This window comes from Aotus nancymaae, unplaced genomic scaffold, assembly GCF_030222135.1.
Source record: "Aotus nancymaae isolate 86718 unplaced genomic scaffold, 86718_ANA_hifiasm-v0.15.2.pri h1tg000009l, whole genome shotgun sequence".
NCBI lineage: Eukaryota > Metazoa > Chordata > Mammalia > Primates > Aotidae > Aotus > Aotus nancymaae.
This window is the reverse complement of record NW_026988420.1, coordinates 4,863,006-4,877,766: the sequence shown is the minus strand read 5'-3', so window position 1 is coordinate 4,877,766 and position 14,761 is coordinate 4,863,006. Positions and strand designations below refer to the sequence as shown.

General features: G+C 37.8%; 1 protein-coding gene across 4 annotated transcripts in view; it reads right to left on the bottom strand.

Moving 5' to 3' along the window:
- Positions 1 to 14,761, bottom strand: part of WASF3 (WASP family member 3) — a 118,125-nt gene that overhangs the window by 21,478 nt on the left and 81,886 nt on the right. For all 4 annotated transcript variants that reach the window (XM_012441759.2, XM_012441744.2, XM_012441766.2 and 1 more), the window contains one exon: positions 874 to 1,008. In XM_012441759.2, coding sequence (XP_012297182.1) covers positions 874 to 1,008 — 135 coding nt within the window. The remainder of the gene's footprint in view (positions 1 to 873; positions 1,009 to 14,761) is intronic.

Sequence of the window (14,761 nt, the reverse complement as noted above, 5' to 3'; positions counted from 1 at the left end):
CAAATAACTAGATTTAAAAAAATAAATAAAAGCATTATTTCTTACCAATACTACTCTATAGGTATAGCACAAAAATCAGATGCTAGGATCTTTTTAAAATAACAAGAGAAATTGTTAACTGTCATTATTTAAAGGTAAAACTAAATTTTAACCTAAATATTTTTCTCAAATATGAAGTGGTATATTTTGTACTTTTAAGCATATTTTCTCCAGCTTAATCTCAGTCTTTCATTCAAGATACTGAAAGTAAAATTTCAAAAAAGGAATTGTTGCTAGTTTTAATTTTGTTGAAACTGACAATTTCAGGGTATATATCATCAAGTGACTATCAGTTAACTATACGATGCTTGTCAATATTAACATTATTTTAAAACCTGAAGCCTAAAGGCCTTTGGTAAATGCTATTTCTGAGAAGGTTAATAAAGTTTTTAAATCAGCAGAATCACCAGTATTTTACAGGCATCAATCCTAACAAAAGCACCAGGTGCTCAGACCTTCCCTGTGTCACACAAGGTATGTATAACACTGTCTCAGTTGGACCATATCTCTAGAGTGATTCTGTAATTTTTAGTTAAGAAATTATTTTAAAAATAAATATCAGTAACCTAAATTGGGATTTCTAATACTGACTGTATTTGTTGAAGTATTTAAAACAAATACTACACTTGTTATATTTTTTAAGAGTATAGAGATGAGGTAGACAAGATATGAATATTTTCATCATGAATTATTTTCCCTCACTGTTCTTCTAGGAAAAGACAAGATGAAATATCAGCATACCACCCCAAGGAAAAAGCAGTAATTACACTGCGATTAATTACTACCATCCTTTCAACATCACTTCTAGCTCACTGCTTTCAGGCAATTACCTACCCTCTTCCACTGTTGAATCCAGCTGGGTGACTTTGACAGCGAGGCGATCAATTCTGTCTTGAAGAGAATTTGCTCTGATGTAGAAGTTGTTAGCCTCATTAAACAACTCACCAAATATGTCTTCAGCATGTTTGCCTATAGAAGAAAATGAATGGAGAAGGCCATCTGTTAGGGAGCTGATGAGGTGGCCCTCACACATCCTCATCAGTGCTTATTCCTGTCAACACGTGGGATTTTGTGCAAACAAATATGAAAATAAAGTGTCACAGTCCAAGGCCTTTAGAACTTCTGAAGTTTATTAGAGATACTCATATAAATGTAAAATTGACTCAGAGTTGGAGAATTTAAAAATATCCCAGATAGTATAGAATCTTTATTGTTATATGAGCTATCACTCAAGTTGCTTTCCACTAACTGCAACTTAAGTTCTCATTTTTCATGCTTTAAGTATAAATACAACCTCAGGAACCAAACTTTCACTTTATTCCCCAAGATAATTCAATTATCATTTTGGCCTTTAAATCTGGGATTTTATCTCATTTACAATCAGAAACATTAGATATCTTATTTGTGCCTAACACTTTCCAACGGCATTAAATTCTTCTAATCAATATTTTGAAATCTAGGTATATAGTGCTGACTTTCACACTCTCTATAAATGAAGATTTTGAATTCTGAGTTAAATTTTTCTTCATGGCTCATTTCTACATTCCTCTGAGTGCTAGATATAACTCTCACTTTTCTTAAAATGTAACATTTCTGAATATTTAGCAAGCCAGGTAATTATTATCTGCTTACACTGAATTTCCAAGTCCTAACAGATATTAAGTAACTGCCTACTCTGAGTGTGCAGAGCACATCTCACCTTAACTTTTCTGAAGGAGACACCTACCACTTCTTTTTATTTTCTATCAGTGTATCATGAGGTCAGGAGTTTGAGACCAGCCTGACCAACATGGTGAAACCCTGTCTCTACTAAAAATACAAAAATTAGCCAGGCGTGATGGTGCGTGCCTGTAATCCCAGCTACTCAGGAGGCTGAGGCAGAAGAATCGCTTAAACCTGGGAGGCAGAGGTTGCAGTGAGCTGAGACTGCGCCACTGCACTCCAGCCTGGGCAACAGAGCAAGACTCAAAAAAAAAAAAATGAGAAAGAGAACCTGAACCTCTCAGGAAGAAAACTTCATTAAAATAAAGAATAACCCTAAAGTTCTTGTGGTGCTTTATATTTTATACATTGCTTTCCCAGCTGCTTTCTGTATTCTTTGCTATAATCTATGAGACTGTGAACTACGTCTGTTCAATGTTTTAGCTCTAGCCCTGTGTCATGCTTCCTGCACACACCTGTTCAATAAATAAGTGAGCCTGGGAGGTAAACAGGAAGTTAATGTTTTCATTCTCTGGCCACTAAACTGCGGATCAGAAAGGTGATCTGTCCAAATCCCATGGCTAGTACGTGGCAGAAATAGATGGAAAAAAAAAAAAAAAAAAAAAAATATATATATATATATATATATAGTCTTTTAACTTTCTAACTTTCAGTTCTCTGCTTTTATCACATAGCTCCCTGGACTCCCTTAGCTGCAATCTTCATGAATTATTTCATGCCATGAAACACTCGATAATTTCCTATCTACTTAATGAAAGGGACTAAAATATTTTACTGCTTAAATAGCTACACCCAGACACTGGGAATGAATTCTTATGCATTTAAAATTAGTATAATTTCATAGATTCTAACTGAGTACCTGTTTTAACAAGAAGAATTTCTCTTAGAAAATAAGAATAAATCAATAAACACATACCCCATCCCCCATCAAAAAAGAAGAGAAAACCCCAGATTTCAGCTTTCCGCTAAGCACTAAGCTGTTTCTCTTAAAGCTCAATATCCATAGCATGGTCTTCTGGGTTTACTTAAAATTCTGTTGACAATTCCCTCTCTCATAATACGCAAAGTGGTTCTACAAAGGCAAAAAATAAATAAATAAAGCCTTGACTCAAACTATATACATTTTAAAATACTGTAACTAGCTGTGACATCCAGAATTAATGTTTGTTTACTGCTTTTATGAACTCTTTCCTGAGCTCCAGACTTGTTATCTAATTAACTACTGAACAGCCCCATGTTGGTGTCTGTTAAGATTCTCAAATCCTGTACAAGTTGAAACATAATTCCTTTTCACCTTACCTCAAACCTGCATTCCATGTTGAAAAGCATCCACTATTCAAAATGAAGCCCAAGCAGAAATGGTGTCACCATGACAGCTCCCTCTCTCTACGGATAACTTAACACTAATCTTGTCCCTTCTACACCCACTGCCATCTTGCGCCAGACCCTCATTTCTTTCCTGAATCCTATCAACAGCTTTTAGATTCACCTCCCACCCTCGAATTCATGCATCACATTGCTGCTAAATGATCTAACTGAAAGAACTGGTTATGTCATTCCTACTTAATTTCTTTACTGCTCCCCATCATTTCAAGATAAAATCTAATAAGCCCCTTAGTATGACACAGAAGGCCTTGTGCACCACACTTCATTTTTTTCCCGTTTTTAAAAAAATAACTTCAACTTTTATTTTAGATTCAGAGGGTACATATGCAGGTTTGTTGCTGAGTGACACTACAGTTTGGGGAATGAATGGTCCTATCAACCCAGGTAGTGAACATAATATCCAAGAGACTGTCAGCCCTTGCTCTCTCCCCCTCTCCCCATGCAGCAGTGCCCAGGGTCTATTGTTCCCATTTTTTATGTCTATGTGTACCCAATGCTTGGCTCCCACTTTTAAGTGAGAACATGCAGTATTTGGTTTTCTGTTCCTGTGTTAATTCTCTTAGGATAATGGCCTCCAGCTGCATCCATGTTGCTGCAAAAGACATGATTTCATTCTTTGTTATGGCTGTGTAGTATCCTGTGATGTACCACATTCTCTCTATTCAATCCACCATTAATAGATACTCAGTTAGATTCCATGTCTTTCCTATTGCAGATAGCGCTGTGATGAACATACGAGTGCATGTCTCTTTTTGGTAGAATGATCCATTTTCCTTTGGGTCTATGCCCAGTAATGGAATTGCTGGGTGGAATGGTAGTTCTGTTTTAAGTTCTTTGAGAAATTTCCAAACTGCTTTCCACAGTGGCTGAACTAATTTACATTCCCACCAACAGTAAGTAAGCATTCCCTTTTCTCTGCAACACTGCCAACATCTGTTATTTTTTGGCTTTTTAACAGTAGCCTTTCTAACTGACCGCACCTCATTTCTGCCCTTGTTTGGTGCTCCAGTCAGAATGCACTACTTGCAGCCCTACACTTATCCCACTTACTCACATTCCGTCTGTGCTTCTGCACAGCTGCTCTGCTCCCTCTGCCTCATGCAGGGGCACCCCTTCCTCACTGTAATAGCTGACACTCCTGAGCACTCATGGGGCAGATCAAACCTAAGTGTTTTACCTACCTTTTCTCTTCCTACTAATCTCCCATGATTTCAGTCATTTTAACAGTTTTAATAATGACAAAACTTCCTCTCACCACTATCTCTCATACCCATTAGGATGGCTACTATTTAAAAAACAAAACAAAAATGCAGGAAAGTGTTGGTAAGGATTTGGAGAAATTAGAACTCTGTGCACTGTTAGTGAGAATGTAAAATGGTACGACTGCTGTGGAAATCTGTGTGGTGATTCCCCAAAAATTTAAACATATGATCCAGCAACTCTACTTGAGTATATACCCCCAAATAAATGCAAGCAAGAATGTGAAGAGACATTTGCATACTTATGTTCACAGAAACATTATTCACAGTAGCAGACCCAGAGGTGGAGGAACCCAAGTGTCCATCAACACATGAATGGATAAACAAAATAAGGTATACACATACAACAGAATATTATTCAGCCTTTAAAAGGAAGGAAATTCTGACATATGCTACAATATGGATGAACCTTGAGGATATTATGCAGAGCAAAGTAAGCCAGTCACAAAAACACAAATACTGTATGATTCCACTTATCTGAGGCATCTAAAGTAGTCCAATTCATAGAGACAGACAATAGAATGGTGGTTGCCAGGGGCTGGAGGAAGAGGGAAATAGGGAGTTCTTTAATGAGTGCAGAGTTTAAGTTCTGCAAGATGACAACATTCTGGAGATCTGTTGCACAACAATGTACACACAGTGGTTAACAGTACTTGCTACAGTTTGGATGTTGGTTGCCTCCAAATCTCATGTTGAAAGGTGAGCCCCAATGTTGGAGGTGGGATGTAATGGGATTTGTCTGGATCATGGGGGTAGATCCCTCGTGAATAGACTAATGGCCTCCCTGGGTGAGTTCTTGCTCTATTAGTTCCTGTGAGAGCTGGCTGTTAAAAAGAGCCTGGCACACCTCCTGCTCTTTGCATCTTCTCTCTCCATGTGACCTCTGCACCCACAGCTACCCTTCACCTTCCTCCATGAGTGGAAACTTTCTGAATCCTCACCAGAAGCAGATGCTGGTGCTATGCTTCTTGTATATGCTGCAGAACCATTAGCCAAATAAACTTCTTTTCTTTATAAATTACCCGGCCGCCTTAGGTATTCCTTTATAGCAACAAAGACTCTACTGGACTGTACACTTAAAAATGGTTAAGGTAAATTTAATGTTACGTAAATTTAATCACAATTAAATTTTTTTAAACCTAGAGAAAAAGATCATAAAAATCTAGAATTCTGCACTGAAAAAAACCTCCCTCTCACCCTGCTCCTCACCCTAAACTCTCTCTCTCTTTCCTTTACAGCAAAGTGTCCCCAGAGTAACCCATGCTGCTCTGTCCTCTTCCCTTTCTCCATTCTGCCCAACCTCACACCAGTCCTGTTTTTGCCCTATCACTCTATGAAAGGGCTGGCCCAATTCAGCAGACCATCTCTCTCTGCTAAGTCAAGGGCCAGTTCTGGGCCTCATCCATCCAGCCTCTCCGTGGCACGGCCCAGTGTTGACCGTGATGCCCAGGCCAGGCCTGCTCACTGAGAGCTTGCAAGTGCCCTCCCACCTTGCAGGCCCTCAGCTCCCTCTGCTGCTTCCTCTTTCCCCAGACTCAAAACTCTGCAGGAGCCAAGGGCTCAAGGTCTTGAGCTTTTCCTTTTTATTTAAAAAAAAGTTATTTACACTACTTTAAAAAAAAAAAGCTAATTACTTCTGCTTCTAAATCTAGTGTTTTAATATTTCCAAAAACTCCACTTTTAAAAACTACTGACACAGAAAGAAGGATCTGTGTTAAATATTCCAACCTCTTCTCTTTTCCATCAACATTCACTTAGGCGTCTCATCCGGTCTAACGGCTGCAAACACTTCCTCTATGCTGATGACTCCTAAATTTCTACTTCCAGATGGACCTCTTCCTGAAATCCTGACGCATGTATCAAACTCCTTACTGACAGCATCACTGGGTGTCTAATAACTCAAATGTAACTTGCTCGGAAGGGAGTCCTGATACTCCCTCATAAGCCTGTTCCTCTCCTGTCTTCCCCTCTTGGAAGGGCCAGCTCCATTCTTCCTGTTACTCCAGTCACAGACTTTAGGGTCATCCTTACCCTCTCATTCACTCGCACTCCACACTGGCTCTCCTGGAAACTCTGTTATACACATCCATTTTCAGAATATATGCAGGGTCTGGCTGCTCTGCACCACCTGCCTTGATCCTACCCTTTCCCAAGGCACAATCACCACTTGCCTGGACCTTCCTAACTGACAAGGGATTGGTCTTTCAGCTCCCTGACCCCCATACACACCAGTGCTCTGTTGACTCTCCACCGAGCAGTCCCAACCATCTTGTCCAAACCAGCCTCAGATCATGTTACCCCTCCGAGTGTTCAAAGCCATTCCATGCCTTGCCAATTCACTCAGAATAAAAGCTAAAGGCCAGATGACCGCTTATAAGCTCCTACATGACCTAGCTCTCACCTTTGGGCCTCATCTCCTATTAACCTCTTCCTCATATGTCCCACTCCAACTACCCTGGCTTCCTGACTGTTTCTCAGACATGCCAAGCATCCCCCTTATCCCCAGGCCTTTGCATTTCCAGTTCTTTCTGCATAGACCACTTCTGCTCCAGAGATTCACATGGTTTCCTCCCTCACTTCATCTAGCTCTATATCCGAATGTCACCTTCTAAGTGAGGATTCCTAGCAGCCCTAGCTAAATGCCATCACCTCATCACACATGTGATCACACACGCCTCTTACCCCTGCCCTGCTGTATGTTCCTGCTTAGCACTAATCACCAAATAATAAATTATGCACTTGCATGTATTCATCTTGTTTCTCATCTGTCTCCCACCACTAGGACAGACGATTCACAAAGACAAGGATTCCCCTCAGCTTTATGTACTGCTGTATCAGTCCCCAATGTCTAGAGCATCAATGGCTTATAGTAGGTACTCAGAAAAGATTTCAAAATAAATGAATAAAAACACAAGAACTGAGTCCTGGCTAACTGCGGATGTAGACTGGGCTCTGTAAAAGCATTTGCCCCGCTCTGTGCTCCACAATACCCTAAGCTGACCTGGAACACAGGACTTTTCAGAGAACTCTAATCTTGCCTCCATTCACCTAAGCTCTAGGAGAGTTGGAGCTTTGCCTTTCACCTCTGAACTGCTTGTTCTCAGCCAGTGCTCAACAACTGTTAGCTGAATGGAAAACACATTATCTATGCCAGTGTTTCTTGTTAACAAGCACAAAGCCAACAAATGCTTCCTGCTCAAGGAAGGCTGGGCAATGAGGGGCTAAAAGGATTAAACATGTTCCTATGCCTTGGGGTGTCTCAAAGTCGTTAATAAGCTAATGTGCACTGGCAATCTGCAAGAGAAGCATCTAACATATCATGTTCTCATAGTGAGTGGGCCTAGAAACACCTAATAACATCTTTCAAAACTACTGTTTTATAGAATCCATTTGGGGAAGTGTTGGGTGATTTGTAGATAAGCACCATGTTCCAAATGCTTCATATTCAAGTCTATCAGTTCTTTATTTTTGAATGTCTGACAAAGTCACAAAATGAAACCAATTTTTGTGTTTCTATTTGACCATTCATAGTTTAAAATAAATTTATATATACATACACACTCCAGTGCAACTTTAGAAACTCCCATCCTATCCCCTTTGGCTGTGTAGAAAACTAATTAATAGGGATTAACATATACACTAAGAATACGGGGGTGTACTTCATAGCCTCTTGCAAAAGTGACAGCAGTGTTCTCAAAGCACAGCAAGTACTGTTGAGAACACCCCCTCATACTCTGCTCAATGCTGTATAAGCAGAAAAAGACAGGCAACATTCATCTCTATGTCCGACACCTCACTCTATTTGAAAAACATGCAACTGATACTACATTTCCACTCAGAAGTTCTCAATTTATAAAGGGATATAAAATTTAAAGACTTGCATAATTAATATTTTGGCAGCTGCTGAAAGCTGACAAGTGTCTGAAGAGAAAAAAAATGGAAGGAGCTATATTTTCTGATGAATAAGAATAAAGTGTTATAATTACAGTCTTCAGTTTTGCAAACAGCAAATGATCTGAAAAGCTGAATTCTACTCACTCTTTCAATGGCAAACTAATTCTGAATTACGAACCACATTGAGGTAAATGCAATTTATTCATTCTTTATTGACAAAGGTTTCACTCCTGGACTTATTAGCACCACATGAACTCGTGTCCAAGTACATCAGGTTGAGATATACGCCTCTATCAACTAAAGAAAAACCAGGCTTTTGAAGAATTAAAGTTAGCTTTATTTATAAGTCTTACTGAGGAATGAATCCAGGAGAGGCTTCTCAAGACTTGTCAGATTACTTTAAAGTAGTATTTTAGCCCAGAGTTTATGTACAAGTGATGGTGTCCCTGCCTGGGTCTAGCAGGTATATCAAATGTGTTCAGAAGTTTTATTAAATACTTTTGCACCAACCTAATAGAAGTTACAATAGAGTAAAATGTGAGGGTACATCTGGCTATAGACGATAAAGGCAAATCATTAGACATTATCTTCTGTATAGGAAAAGATAAGGGCTAGGACTACTGAATTCACTGTTTTTGGAAAATGCAGTGATTTAGGCAGGAGATGCGGGTACGTGCACTCTACCCCATGTATCATCTTTAGGGCATTCTTCCAGAGGGCTGCACTCAGTCTTTGAGTCAGGGGCTTTGTCAAGTTTTGTTGACAAGGGATTTTGTGGAATTCTGCTAGCAAGTCAAGCCAATGAGCAAAGGGCTTCTTACTTTTATTACTATGACCCCTTCTGGTCATAAATCAACCCTCTGGTTGTATTTACAAGACCAGCAGTGACTGTCTTATGTTGTCGGGAAGGTTCTTTTCTAGAAAGGTCCATGGTCTTTAGTCACAGTTGTCATAGTAATAAGGAATGAGTATTGGGTTTGGTGTGTATACCTATTTATTAGAAAACACGTTTTGAACTGTATTTATTTATTTAGTATGATCTCACTTTTTTTCTTGATGTCATCTTTTTCTGTACCTAATGTATTTTAATGGGACTGTTATAAGGAACTATAGATAATATATGGTAGTATTTATTTAAAAGAATATAAAAGTGAGTTATAGATTGGAGAAAACATAAAATTGACATATGGTATCATTTTTATTAACTGTATTTTTTAATCAAAAATTTTTATGGAAATAATAATTTTTATTTGGGTTAGAATAAGACTTTTTTATTTCTTGGTGTTGGGAAGGTTTATTTCTTGATGTTAGGAAGTCGTATTTCTTGGTGGGGAAAAATAACTGTTATTTCTTGTAGGCTGGCCAGATTGCTAGTAATATGGGGTCAGTCACGACATGAAATTATATGTTATTTTTTGAATAATGAATTATTTTTAGTAACTGGGTGACAATTACTCTGGCCTTAGCCACTGATAAACGGTTTCGAAATTCTGGAGAGTTTAGGTAAAGAGAAAGGTAAATGTTTTAACTTGTTTATGAAACTACACTTTACTCAATTGTTTTAAGACATAAATAGCTTAAAATAAACTTTTTTGACTTTGGAAAATAAAATATAAAGAAAATCACTGATGTTTTGACTTTGTCTCACACCTCTAAATTTCCAAAGCATAAAAACTATACATGAGTTTTCAACTGCATTTAAAAGTGAAGATTTACTGGAAACACAGTATCTTGTATGAGCCCTTTCTTTGGAACAAAAGAGCAGTCATAATTAGGGCTTTCAAAAATTTTAGCACACACACTAGCACCTAGATCTTGGTTTGTCAAGATTTTGGCTTTTTGTTCTCCCCTAAAAGGAATCAGCCTTTTTGGAAAAATGACTCCAGGGCTGAGAGTACAAAAGCACATGAGCCTAGAATGCGTTGCTGTGCTAGAGTCAAGTGCTCAAAGGACTTTACTTCTGAGGACACAGAAGCCTGTCTGAAAGGGCTCCCACTGGCCACATCTGGAAAAATATAAGGATCAAAATAAGTCAATGGATTATAAACCACAGAATAAAATAGTCCATACTGACATAAATGAGCAAGTAATTAAATAGGGAAAGAAGTGAAAGCACTTGCAGCAGAATGCTAACTAACTAATGCTAAGGAAAATATGGCATGACAAAAAAAATCACCATCCTGCAACCACCACAGATATTGCTTCTGCTGAAGATCATCAATGGATGCTGAAACTAATGGTTCATAGAAGGATGCGAAACAGAACATTTATATAGTCTCAAAGTGTCTCCCCACATGATTCTTTTTAATTACATAGGAAAAAAAACTTTACAGAAACTTTGGGTAATCCAATAATGAAAGTCAGTATCACCACTTATGGGACAAGTAGACACATGAGCTTCCTGATAAAACACACTGGGAAGGACACATCATCACCGTGTGATATTTCTGTCAATATCTTAAATCTAGTCATGATAAGACATTAGAAAATCCAGACCAAGGAACATTCCATAACATAAATGCTGGTTCCCTTCAAAAGTGTCAAGGTCATAAAAGTCACAGAAAGACGGAGGAACTATTTCAGATTAAAGGAGACAAAAAAGAAAGCATTTTTAATACATATGCATACATGCATATATATGATGGGAAAGTGAAAGAGAAGTCTGAGAAAAAGAAGAAATGTAAAACAAAATCTGGGAAATCTGGGTGAAAGTTTATGAAAATTCTTTGTACTGTTTTTGATCTTTCTGAAGTCTAAAATCATTTCAAAATGAAAAGTTAAAAAAGAAACTTTATTATAGTATCTGTAATGTCAGTTGCTATTGAATTCCATAAAATAACAAGTCATAATGTTGGGTTTAAAGTTTTTTTTTTTTTTTTAAACTTATCTTTTCTCCTATGAAAGCAATACATGCTTATTATAAGAAATATACAAAATATAGGAAAGCAAATAGTAGGAAAAATGGCCCAAAGTCCAATTAACAACTCTAATACCATTCTGGATTGATTATAAAACTAATACTGCTCATACAGAAAATTTGAACAATTCAGAAAAATAAAAAGAAATGTCAACCATAATTAACTACAATGAACTTTTAAAATACTTCTTTACAATATTCTTTCTAAACATTTTAAGAACTAAGAAACAGACACTGATTATTAAGCATATTCATTTTTTCAGCAAATATTCAAGAACCTACTGTGTATCAGGTCTCGTCCTTATTGCTTAAAGGAATACACTTGTGGACACTGCCCCTGTTCTCATGAAGTGTACATTATGGTTGAGGAAAACAGACTATAAACAAGCAATGTGTCGGGTGATAATAAGTGCTATGGGGAAAATAAAGCAGTATATTTTTTTATAGAGAATAGAGTGGAAGAAAGTGGGTGGTGGTATTTCAGTGATCACAAAAGGCCTCTCTGATAAGATGGTATCAGGTAAGACTGAAGAGGGGGAATATGAATATCTAGAGCAAGAACTTTCAAGGCAGAAGACAAATATGTGCTTGGTGTTTTTGTGAGCAACATCAAGGAGGCCAATGTGACTAAAAAGCCCAGTGAGTGATGGGAAAAAGAGCAGAAGAAGAGGACAGATAAATAGATGCCCTTCCCTTTGTGCTGGGGAAGGGTTCAGGGGGAATGACTAGAAATCCGACAGCAGAAGAGAGGCATGGTGACTTGGATTGGAATAGTGACCTCAGGGTAGCTAACAGGCATACAGATTTGCTACACATTTTGAAGATGACTGACCTCATTCACTATTGGACTGGATGTCTCTGATATGAGAGAAAGAAGATAATCAAAAGCAGTATAAAAGGAGAGCTCCCACTTGCTAAGACAGATGGGGGATGGCTCGGAAAGAGAGGAAAGAAATCGTAAGTGCAGTTTTAGACATGTGGGATTAAAGATACCTATAGAAATCCAAGTGAAGATACTGAGTGGGCAGTTGTATGTAAGTTTGAAACTAGGGGACAGGTCAGAACTGAAGACATAAATTTGGATATCAGCAGCATAAAGATGTTATTTTGAGTCATGGGACCTGATGAGGTCACTTAGTGAATGAGAACAGGCAGAGAAGAGCCAAGTGGGGAAGATCATTGAGGAGATAAAGAAGAGCTTGTGAGGCAGGAAATACACCAGAGTGAGGTAGCGGACCCCAGCGCAGGTGAAGAGCGTTTCTCCAGAAAAGGAAGTTACCTGTGAGTCGCATGCTAGTAACAGATGAAGTAACAAGGCTGAGCCTGGCCACTGGATTTAGCAGCATGCAAGTCACTAGGCATGCCAATATTCACAGTTTCAAAAGTGTGAGTGTGACAAAATCTCAACAGGAACAACAATGTGGGAAAGAGAGGCCATGAAGATATGAATACGTCCTTCAAGGAACCTTGCTGTGAAGGGGAGCAAGAAATGGGATGGCAGGGAGAGGATGATCTGAAATTTACTCAAATTGGGAGATTTCTTTACATATTTATACTTGATGAGAATGACACAGAAAAAGGGGGGAAAAGATAATACAGAGAAGAGAGAAGGTGCATGTAGCCTGGAGTGAGCCTGAGGGTATGGGATCCAGTGCTCAGCTGGAGGAGATAGCTTTGGATAGGAGCATGAACAGCCTACCCATTTAAGGGAGTGTGAGCAGGACACATGGGTGCAGAGCCTATCAGTGGGCAATGTGTTAGAAGGGGGACCTTCACTTCTCCTCTGATTGCTTTTCTTTTACCAGTGAAATAAGAAGCACAGTTATCAGCAGAGTGGGGAGGTGTGAGGTGGAAAAACATGAAATAGGCAACTAAGAGCACAAAAACTGATTAACACAGAGATTACAAAAGGGGACTGCTGAGCAACACCGAGGGCCCACCTGAGGCATGGGCTCATGATTTTAAACCTTTCTTCCATTCTAGCATAAGCATTTAAAGCTACAAATTTCTCTCTTCGCATGTCTTTAACAATCCCACAAATACATTGGTATTTTGTGTTCATTACCACATGGTTAGGAATCGTTTCTAATCTCCCTTTTCAATTTTTCTTTGACCCAAGGATTTTTAAAATATTGTTTGATTTTCCAATATTTGAGAATTATCTAAAAAGATGATAATTATCTCATTATCATCACCCTCTGTATATTAATCTTTTCAAACTTATTATTTTATGGCCTATCAGATGCCCCGTTTTTGTGTATGTTTCATGGGAAATTAAAAGAACATGTATTCTATAACTTGGGAGTTTGGTATGCAAAGAGGAATTAAGTCAGATCGGTGAGTATGTTGTTCAAACCCTCTATATCCTTACAGATTTTCTGCACACTTGTTCTTTCAATTACTGAGGGGTACTTGTTAAAATCTCCAGCTATGATTTTAGGTTTGCCTACCTCTCCCCCCAGTTCTATTTTTATTCCATGTACTTTGCAGCCCTCTTATTGGGTACGTATACATTTAAAGTTCTGTGTTCTTGACTCTTTTATCACCTTTAAAGGTCCTGCCTTAACTGTTTTTATAGTTTACTTTATCTGACATTCACAAAACCACACCAGCTTTCTTATACCTTGAGTTTACAGGGCATGTTTTTTCATTAAGTTTCTTTAAATCAGTGTCTTCATCCTCAAAATCCATGTACTTTAGTCTCACTTTTTTATTTGGCCTGATATTCTCTGGCTTTTAAGAAGAAGTTTAAAATGTTTTTATTTAAATATATTATTGCTATGATTAGGTTTAAATCTATCATCTGAGCGTTTTCCATTTGGCCCTTCTGTTCCTTATTCCTTTGTTCTTCCTTTCTTGTATCCTGGGATAATCAAATCAATATTTTAGGATTCCACTTGATCTCTCTATTGATGGTTACTAGAAATTATACTATGTACCCTTAACTCATCTCTACTTTCAAATAACAGTATTTCATAAACAATGTAAAACACAACAGTGTAAGTCTATTTATCACTTTCACATTCAGAGCATTTACTGCCACATATTTTACTGTCACAGAGATTTTAAATGCCATAATAAATGTTAAACAGTTACTAGTCTTTTAAGCAGATACAGGCCTCATTATTGATGACCTTTTCTATTTAATCTCATGTTTACATTTTCTGGTAATCTGGACTCCTTGCAGATCCAGGTTTCCAAATGGTATCATTTCCCTTCAGCATAAGAATTTTTTGTAGCACAGGTTGCTGGAAGACTATTTCTCTCAGACATTGTCTAAATAAAATGTCTTTCATTTAAAAAACATATTTTCACTAACTATACAATTAGAGAATGACAATTTTTTTTCTTTTAGCACTTATCCACTGTTTTCTAGTCCAATGTTTCTGATGAGAAGTCAGCTGTCATCCTTAACATTGTTCCCTTCTTTTACATAATGTATATTTTTCCTCTTGCTTCTTTTAAGATTTTCTCTTTATCTTTGTTCCTTTAGGAAACTTTTTGGGTTTTTTATTGTTTTTTTGACAGAGTCTTGCTCTGTTGC